General features: G+C 37.9%; 1 protein-coding gene across 2 annotated transcripts in view; it reads left to right on the plus strand.

Moving 5' to 3' along the window:
- LOC131676550 (uncharacterized) overlaps nucleotides 1-6,013 on the plus strand; it is an 11,549-nt gene extending 5,536 nt beyond the window's left edge. For both annotated transcript variants that reach the window (XM_058955640.1, XM_058955641.1), the window contains exons 5-14: nucleotides 2,586-2,702; nucleotides 2,772-2,909; nucleotides 2,978-3,112; nucleotides 3,190-3,394; nucleotides 3,478-3,597; nucleotides 3,703-3,848; nucleotides 3,919-4,203; nucleotides 4,263-4,394; nucleotides 4,458-4,718; nucleotides 5,681-6,013. In XM_058955640.1, coding sequence (XP_058811623.1) covers nucleotides 2,586-2,702; nucleotides 2,772-2,909; nucleotides 2,978-3,112; nucleotides 3,190-3,394; nucleotides 3,478-3,597; nucleotides 3,703-3,848; nucleotides 3,919-4,203; nucleotides 4,263-4,394; nucleotides 4,458-4,718; nucleotides 5,681-5,787 — 1,646 coding nt within the window. In that variant the 3' untranslated portion in view covers nucleotides 5,788-6,013. The remainder of the gene's footprint in view (nucleotides 1-2,585; nucleotides 2,703-2,771; nucleotides 2,910-2,977; nucleotides 3,113-3,189; nucleotides 3,395-3,477; nucleotides 3,598-3,702; nucleotides 3,849-3,918; nucleotides 4,204-4,262; nucleotides 4,395-4,457; nucleotides 4,719-5,680) is intronic.
- Nucleotides 6,014-9,977: the final 3,964 nt, after the last annotated feature.

Consider the following 9,977-nt stretch of genomic DNA (forward strand, 5'->3'; position numbering starts at 1 on the left):
CCTTATTTTCACCACCCCCCAATCGATCATTAGGTAGTTGGTGCTTGGTGAAATGATTTGTGGTTGTGATGGCTGGAAGGGTAAAGTGGCAAGAACGTTTCGATGTTCGGGTATGTGTGAAAGGATTCAAATGTTTTATCGATGAAGTAGGGTGACAGTTTTTTTTAATGGAAACAGGGAGCTCGCGTGGCTGGTACTGATGCCGGTGGCAGACATATTACAATTACAGATGTAATGTTAGTAGTATGAAATATATTTTTAGATTCCTTAAACATTAGTAAATTACTATTATTGAAAAACAAAAACAAAAAATTGCTGGATAAGTTTACAATCTCGACCGTAAAACTTCTTCCTGGGCAGTAAACTTTCCTCATGACTTCCCATAATGCCAATAAAATTACTAGCCATGTAAGATCCGGCCTGTCAAAAATAGTTAAATGTGCTTAGGATAGCTTCTCAAATTACATTTATCAACCGTAAAATTTCCCAGCATCGGAAAAACTGTTCGCGGTGTCAGCCGCGGAATAAATTAAAGCCAAAAGTCACAAAAGAAAAACAACTGGAAAATCTAATTTAGCTTGTCACCCTGTCTTACATTTTAAAAGTATAATTTATGTGTATTTGGTTCTTGTCTGTTTCTATATTATTTCTGTGTCATTTTGGTGAATAAGATAAAGGAAAACAAACAAAAAATAAATGTGAAAAAATACTGCTCAGATATCATCTTTCGGCACTAATTCAATTAGGCGAGATAGAGCGCACATAAGATCGGAGAATGCAGCACAAAAAAACAGATATAAGCGAAATCTAGAACAGCATCGCCGTATCGTCTATCTACCACGGACTAGTGAGAAAGGAAATCGAGCGAATGTGTGTTGGGATGGGTTGGCCCGACTTTGTTTTTTTGCATAAAAGCATATACATAATAACTAACCATATACATGTAGAGCGAGAATTTTTCTTAGTTTTTCGTGAGTGCAAGAATAAATTTTCCTCTTCCTCCTTTCTGTATTTCGGCAACTGTACACATCAATTGTCATTGCACATATTATCAACTGTAAACGAGAGAGTTCAAGCAAGCAGTCGAGAGCATAGATGCCAGAAATTAATCATATAAAAGAAACAAAAGTGCATTATGCCATACATAGGAAAATAGGGGAAAATTGGATAGCCGCACACACGTCTTTGTTCCGATGAATAATACAGCATCATAGAGTATTTTTGTTTGTTTTCTGTTTATTAGCGTTGATAGTATACATTTTTTTCTCGATACTTTGAAACAGCTTTCATACTCGTGTAGTAAAAATGGAATGACCGTACTAACTTTTCCCATGTATTCTTTCGATTCGTTTCAAAACCAATTCCACGTACCTTTTCAACTTTCGTTTCACGAAAATAAGCGAAAATCGATAACCAAACTTTCCCGGCTGCAAGCGCAACAGAGTGAACAAGCACGTGACACAGTTTTCCCATTTTCACAAAGCGAGCATAGAATGATACATGCTCCTTCCCCTGTATTCGAACCTTAGCACATCCGGTGATGATGATGATGATGATGGTAGCTTCCAATTAAAGGACTGCTAAAAACTTATTAGAAACGATGGAACAGCGACAGCTGACGATCGAGCAATTGTTTAAGAAAATTATGACAAACTTTCCAATTCGAATTGATAGCGCACTACTAAACGCACCCTTTACCATAAGTAGTAGATTTAAATTGTAGTTATTAATTGTGCTCTGGCAGGATACTGTTTCTAAGAGTCCCCGTCGAGAGTTGATATGTGGCACAATCTGTACCCAAGGGCTCTTAGAATCAAAGTGCTGGAAGGGTATCTTCTTGTACTTGAATTGAAACAAAACGAAGCAATTTTTTATTAGTTTTCTTTCCTCGTGGATAGTGTCTTTCACATTTACGTTTATTTAATTTTCTAGTTATACTTTCCTATTAGTTCTGATTGTCTAGAAGCACTAAATGACTAAAACGTAAATTGGATTTTGGTACTATCAACGTGATTATTTCGTTTGCTTCTTTCCTTTTTGTCGTGTGTCCTTTTCAACTGCTTGCTGTTAGAATGCAATTATGTATTTTATGAAACCTGGATGCAGAAATCATCCTACCAAACGAGAGCGGCCGAAATCTGCCAATTTTCCTATATTTTCCTATTGAATGCTTGCGAAGAGAAAACACTGCTCATGGAAATGAAACAGACGACCGACCTTATAAACTATCTGTGCAAAACTGCATACATATTTCGTTTTAGTCATTTAATACTTGCTTGATCTCGTGTGATCTGCTGCTAGTTGATTTATTCACTATCAAATCCACAATTCAGTAAGCAGATGCTCAAAGAAGCCTAAATAATTCAGCTAGCATCAGACAGTTTGGCATTGTTACTTTCAAATATCTATCTCTCTCTATCTTTCAATCTATCTCTATCTGTATAGTATTATGCCAGTGTACATGTAGTGATTGTGTTGTTTCTTTGTGGTGCAAGCGCTTTTAGTGAGTGATGGAAGCTAGAGTGTGGGCCGCATCGCAAGATATGGAATTGCGCTAAAGTTTTGCACGTGCAAACTCGTTCTAGGTATGGGATGCAAGGGACGCGAAACGTTACACTACCTTTGTGAGCAAATCCCCGGCGATGCACTACTCTACAGTATGTTCAAGATCAACCCAGAGCCCATCAAATGTCCACTGTCGGGTAAGTCTTTTGGAATTGTTGTTCGATCCGTGTCAACTTGACGGTTTGACTTTCCCCCTCAACCCGAAGGTTCATTCACTTTTACGTACAATCGAGGTCATGGAGAGTGCAAGAATCCAGTATCCAAGATGGATATGTGTACAGAAGACAGCAGGTTACTGTTAAATTTCCAGGCCTGTCCAGACGTATCCGGTACAGAGAGCACAGGTTTGAATAAGTTTTTTGCAAATAATGCTGTTGGATATTTAGTAAGCGTCTGATTTGTTCAATTGCAGTGGAAGAACTGACTTGTCTTGCATGGTGGAAGGATGGCAATTCCCGGTATCTGGTCGGACTGGTTTCACACTACCATGCGACCTCGAACGAGGATCGCTTCAGGTGCTTTGTGTACGAAAAGATCAGTGGGTCAGGTAATGATCTCTACCATTTCTACCATTATCCAGTAGTATCTGTTTTATTTAATCACATGCTTTCTGACTGGAATCAGGAGCAGCGAATGCAGACGCTGAATACAAGCTAGCTCAGTCCGGTGATGCTACCTGTAATGGGTTGGAAAGTGCAGAAGTTGGTTCGCGAATCATGACACTGAAGCGCGCTCCGATAACGGAACGGTGTGATTTTCCGGCGTGGTTCAAAGGCCCTCGACATTGGCATGCACTGATGGGAAACGCAAACTACATTTTCCATCCGAGGTTAGTGTATTGCGTCATGGCACTCATCATGATGCACAATAATTTATTAATAAAACTCTCTTCATTCTAAACCTCACCCACAGTGACGGTTCGTTACACATTGTGAAGCCAAGTGGGTATATGGAAGCACGGGCGCTCTGTGAGCAAATCAACAAACAGACGACCACTGAGATGATGGCCGTCGTTCATCATACAACTGGATGGTGAGTGGAAAAACAAAACACGAAAATCTCAGTTCAATTAAGTCTAATTGAAGATTGATCGCCATAGTTAGAACAGTCACCAAAGTAGCTTTTTGTTTGTTACAGCACATCTGGGTACATGTGTGTGATGTTCTATCGACGAGATACTCACGTAGCTGAGCTACAGATGGGAACGCCCGCAGCTAGGCTGGAGGATGCGTGTACGACTGAAAATTTTGACGTGCATCGGACTCCGTTTGTTACTTTATTAGGTAATTGCAAGAAGCTGGCAAGTGGCCATAAAATATCAATCAACTAATCAAACTCATGTCCCCCCTGCAGCTAATAACCCGGAGACCCAAATCTGCCCGATGGAAGGGTACTACTCAATTAAAGGTTTCCTCATTCCTTCCTCGTCGATTTCAAGGCACAAACGAAATCACAATAACAAGAGTCGGATGCACAGGCATCGGGAGGTGGTAAGTTTCCGCAATCAGGAAAATGCGGACAGTTACTACTACAGCATGGAGAAGCGAAAAGCTTTTTCTCGAATGAGGCGGACGGCCGCAGTGGCACAGGTGCTACAACAGCCTAGTGATAATGTCACACAAGACTTTTACAATTTAGGTAAGATTGATTCCTGGTTAGTGGAATAGAATAAAAAACTACGGCAAGTTTAATTTTAGAATCTACCCGAGCTCGTAGAGAAACGATGGGATGTAATATTAATCACAATACCAACAGACGTTTATATATAGGATGTAATGAAAACACTGTAATAGAAGTTAAGCCAAAATGTAAAAACGACGAAGAAGAAAGTAAGTTTCACCCATACCTTTTGCGTACTTGAACTTCTTAAATTCTTTATTTTTAATTTCCAGCGTACACCTGCCATGGTCACTGGCAGGAGAACCAGACGACGTTCATCATCGCGAAACATCTCAGTTCGCAGCATGGCGTCTGCATCAGCTACGTGCCAATAGAGGGAAACCAGGTGCAAGTATACGCAGGTGATACGTGTCACAGACCCGGAATGCTTCAAGCCGAAGCTGGTGCGACGACAACGGGCGGGTTCGGAGGTGGTGGCAACAGTGGCGGAGTAACCACTACTCATAAGACTATGTCAAACGTTACCGTTATAGGTAAGATTTGTTTTTATGTTGTTAATAGATAGATTTTCGAATGGATCGAATTGTAAATGATAAAAACTGATTTTTCTAAATAAAAAAATGTTATATTTTGAGACGATAAATGAACTATCGGTGTGGGTCTGGTTTTCGCAGCAACCAGTATCTTTTTGGATTCATTTGAGATACAAACTTATGAATGACCACATGTTGATAGCTGCAAGCGGTTTTTAAATAGGATTTGTAAGGGGAATTTCATAAATAACTTACCATTGTTTATCGAATATTTCCAGTAGTACCATTTGCTATGGATTTCCTATGCAGGTGTGACTGTTACAACGCAGCGCTTCTTCCTAGCAATGTTATAGCCCATGTTTCTTTTAACGACTTTCGATATTCTAATAAAATTCATTTGGATATCATGAAATAGGTGAAAACATGTTTCGATTATCCATAAATAACTTCCATTTAACCCTATGCTGGGCGAATTGTGGTGGAAACCATTTTCAATCAAGACCAATAGTCTCAAACGTTGACATGTTTACATTTTCATAGAAAATCAATTAAAAATCATTCTGAAGTTTAATTAAATGAAAATATATTGGAATATATTTAGAAAGCAAAGCCTTATCGATAAGTGCAATAAAGAAATAATTTTATTCTTTATTCAGCACATTCCCCGCAAGAGACAAATCGCAATAGTTAAACGAATTGTGACGTATTATATATTTAAAATAGCTTAATTAATGCTCTGTGCATCAAGTACAAGAACTAGTACGAATAAGTTCAAACAAGCTGTTACTATAAAATTGCATATTTGGTGATGCCATATGACATCACGTGAGGATAATGGGTTAATGGCCCAATACAACTCTCTATGATTATTCTTTTTTAACCTTCGGGATATTTTAGAATGTGATTCTTTCGTACGAACGTTTCACTAAGAACAAGTAATAAACGTGTTTTCAACATTTCAGGCAAATGCGGCGACACTAGCACATCGATCACGCTACATTACCGTAACAATAGCTGGATGATTCTCACTGTATTAACGATAGTGCTATTTAATTCTATTCTAAGATGATCATATTGTACAGTCAGTAAACAACAAAACATGTCTGATCTTAGAAACGCATAGTTCGCTAAATTACCAGACAAAAAACTAAACAAATTGAGCAAGGGGTAGCCATATGACAGAGATACACCCAATAAACACAAACAAATCGAAGAAATGGTGTACATCCATGTACAAAGTGACAGAGAGACAGAGACGTAGATCCTAAATAAACTTATGAGTTTTTATTGTTTTACATACTTGTTTTTATTTCCTTATTCCCTTGTAACGAAGAAATCTTCCTTTCTCGATCGGTTTCACTTAAGTGATGGTTTAGCGTAAGAAATCAAATGATGTATACAGAGAAGAAATGATAGCTAGCGTGATACAGAGCAGAATATAATTTGAACAACTGTAAATTATCACAGTAAACGGTATATTAATGCGTCGCAGAGGAGTCTCCAATTGTTCACCTACTGTTGCATCATGAGTATCGTCAGTGCAGACACAATATGTACACTTTGAAACTTTTTTGCTTGAGCTCTTCTTGTAAACTTCTCAAAAATAAACAATTAACCTCTAATGAATGTGATTACTGTGATTACGCACTCTAGTCCTGTGCTTCAGATTAACCCTGTTTCATGGAACTCCCAAAAATGTTGTCTGAGACTTCTACATTTTTTATTTCTATTTATTTTAGCTGATCAGAAACTAGCTTTTCATAACTTCAATCCACACACACTAACACACTGCCAGCACACAACCTTTCGTGTATTGTACATTAAATTCACACACAAACACACGCAACGCAACCAACTATAGCGAACAAACAAAGAATTAACTAAACAATTCGGATAATGAAGTCAACGAATCACATTGCGCTTACGGTACTCCGAGAAGAATAAAAAAGAAAAATGGAAAAGAAACTGTATGAGAAACTTATTAAACTATCCGTTTTTCTTGAATTATGTATCCAAGGTTTCCTATAAATGAGAGAAGCAACAAAGCTAGTAATGAGGTATGTGCAGAACTAAACTAAATGAACCATGTAAACAAAAAAGACACAATTTAACTAGAGAGGAAGGGAGCGAGAGAATGAGGCTTAGCGAGATTGGTCAAGGGTATAGAACGGAACGGTTGTTTCAGATAACGAATGTGCTGATATGAAAACTGCAGTTTTTAAGATAAAAACACAACTACAAGCAAGTACTCTAGGCTTTTTAAATTAAATTATCAACAGTATAAAGATTTGATATTTTTTGTGTAAGTACTTAAAACCCAAAAATAAAGCGCATTATGTTTTTTTTTCGAAAAAAAATAAACAGTCTAACCTTGTTTTTTTACAAAAATAAAACACTATCTTTTGAATCAACGGCACGCGATGATGATAAATCAAATTAATTATTTCTGATTGTATTTCGTCAATCATCTGCAATATTCGACAAAACATCGTTTGATGAGGGATAAATAACACCAGTATTAGTATGTCTCCCCGCTCCAGTAGATCGATCGGTTAGATTTTCAGATGAATGGACTAGGATCCCAGTGCTTTGTTTCGACCCTTCATTATACATGCAACGAAGAACTTTGGCGCCGAATCAGGGGCCTGGTTCAGATTCAGATCCGGGACCTGGTCCAAGAATGGTTCTCGCCCGGGATCTGATAATTAATATAATATTAATAATATTATCGAAAAATAATAGAAACTAATCGGTCGGGTTTTGTGTGAAGGTGCGGTTTGGCACTAATCAAGCAGCCGTTAATGGTGTGTGGTGTAGGGGAGCCCGGGGTTAGTTGGCGGTTGGGGTAAGTTGGGGGAATCCCCTTTTTCTCCGTTTCTATGAGACATAAAGCGCTGTCTCTCCTTGTGAACCTCAAGTAATATGAAACGCATTATCCAATGTGTTTTTGTTGCAAAACATTTTGTTTTGTAGAAGCTGTGAGCGATATTGTGTTTTTGAGCATATTTTGTAAATTTTCTTAATTTTAAACATTTTGTGTTATTTAAGGTGGTTTTCAATCTATTCCCGGAATGATTATATTTTTCGATAGTGCGTGAAAAGAGCTTTCAGTATCCGTATAGATATTACACCTAACCATTCACAAAAGTGTTTTTTTAAATATTTTTTTTATAAAATGTGCTGTTGGGGTAAGTTGGCGGTGACGCACGCGGGGCAAGTTGGCGGTACTATTTACAGTGCAAAAATAGTCATCAAATATTTTCATTTCTGAAATGCACTCCAAAGTAAGAGAAACTTTTTCTTGTGTCTCTCGCCAATGCAGGGGACAATTATTTCGGCCAATTGCCTTAGGAATTTCGAAAATTTGCTTTCGAATATGGAGTACGCGTCGAAGTCGCGGGATGGGCGGGATATTGAGACTGAAATATAATGAAAAGTGACGAATAATATACAGTTTTATTGAAAAGACAATCGGCACATTTCATAAGAACCACTGATTTAATTAAATTTCTATTTGATTGCTTATTTTCGGGTATTCCGCCAACTTACCCCGGGGCTGGGGTAAGTTGGCGGCTTTTCCGCGTCACATATTTTTGTCTCTAGAAATGAAGACATCTTATCAAACATTTTCATAAAATTTAGAGATGTTGCCAACAGTCTGCCCTTTCATGCAACGTGTTCTATTTTGTAAGGTCTACCATCATCAAAGCGTTAGAAAATAAAAACTGAAAACACCGGCAACTAGCCTCGGTCTCCCCTATAAATATGAATATGAAGAAAAGCAATGGCCTCTGTTTCATGTCATCTCCAAGCATAGATACTCTCAAATTTGTTTATCGATGTTCCAAGCTGAGTCCATACTAACAGAGATTGTGAACTCATGTTTTGGAGTGATACATTACTTTTTCTTTATGAGAAAGGAAAAATATTCCTACAATGCTTCATTTTGTTATAACCCTTAACAAAGTCTTGAAATTCGATATTCTTTGGTGCGGGATCACGAAGGCAGGAATAGAGCAGTTTAGCCATATTTTTTCACCCGAACACCATTAACAATACCAAGGACGAAATTCCTCCGTTCGTATTTAACGGACACTGCTTGTCCATAATCTGACATGGATCTGCGAATTGCGCTATCAGGTGTACCCGGAGAAAGATCGTGTAGTCATACCGTAACTGAACCATCCTCCATATACACGGGGTTCGTGACCTTAACCGTTATCATGTTCCATGATTAGCAATTGTACAAGTATCACAATCACAAGAAGCTGTATCTACCAATAAATAAAAAGTAACTTTGTGACTGACAAATTGCACACTATTGGATTTCTATAGCGCACCACTGACGAACGAAACGAGTCTGGTTGATAAGTCCCTAACCTCACTTAGTTCGCAGCTTGTTTTGAACGCATGTTTCGTTGAGGGTTAGAAGTAGACTGTCATGTTTTGCTTGTTGACGCTCACTGTAACGTTTCATACTAGCAGCTTCTCATACAATTTACGACAAAGTCAGCTCTTGGAACCTTTTTTGGAAAATTTTTGAATGCTTAGCGCATTAAAATCTGGTTCAGTGCGAATCGGCTCTGGTATGATGGTACCGAGGTAAGGCTAAAAATCTTTTGTAAAATTCAAATGTTGTTCGAACCTCATCCGAGAAAAATTGTGTCGGTTTCAGTAGTTGTACGCAGTCTGTCAGAAATTATAAAAAGGAAAAGAATATAAAGTTCCGCATCTACATGTATCACAAACACACAAAAGACGGATTTATCATCGTAGCAGACAACTATTAGAATGGTGAGTAGTAGCCAATCACATTACGACCTACATCCCGAAAAATGCCTGCACTCTGTAAGTTTATTTGGAAAAACAGTGGTGAAATTACCACAAGGTTAGTTAAGGCAAAAGAGAATGTCAAATGTTTTTTTTTGCTGCGAGATTCAAACGATTTGTATTAGTAAGATGGTTAAATTTGATACATCTAGTAGAATTCAGTGGTTTTAAACCGAAGGTGAATTTAACTGTTCAAAACTGTTAATTATACCTACTTCAGTAAATATACATTCTCGAGTACCAGGTGAATAGAACCTGAAAGTAAGCTGCCAAAATAAGTTTTGAGGGGAAATACCATATGAACCGTTCCTCGTTCAGCACATCTATTAACAGATAATGACAAAGAAAGTTTTCTCCTTCGTCTACTGCTGTGTTAAGGTACGATACATCTGGAACTTTTCCTCAATCTATTATGGCAGTTGAATTTAG

The sequence above is a fragment of the Topomyia yanbarensis genome, chromosome 1, assembly GCF_030247195.1.
Source record: "Topomyia yanbarensis strain Yona2022 chromosome 1, ASM3024719v1, whole genome shotgun sequence".
NCBI classification, from domain to species: Eukaryota; Metazoa; Arthropoda; class Insecta; order Diptera; family Culicidae; genus Topomyia; species Topomyia yanbarensis.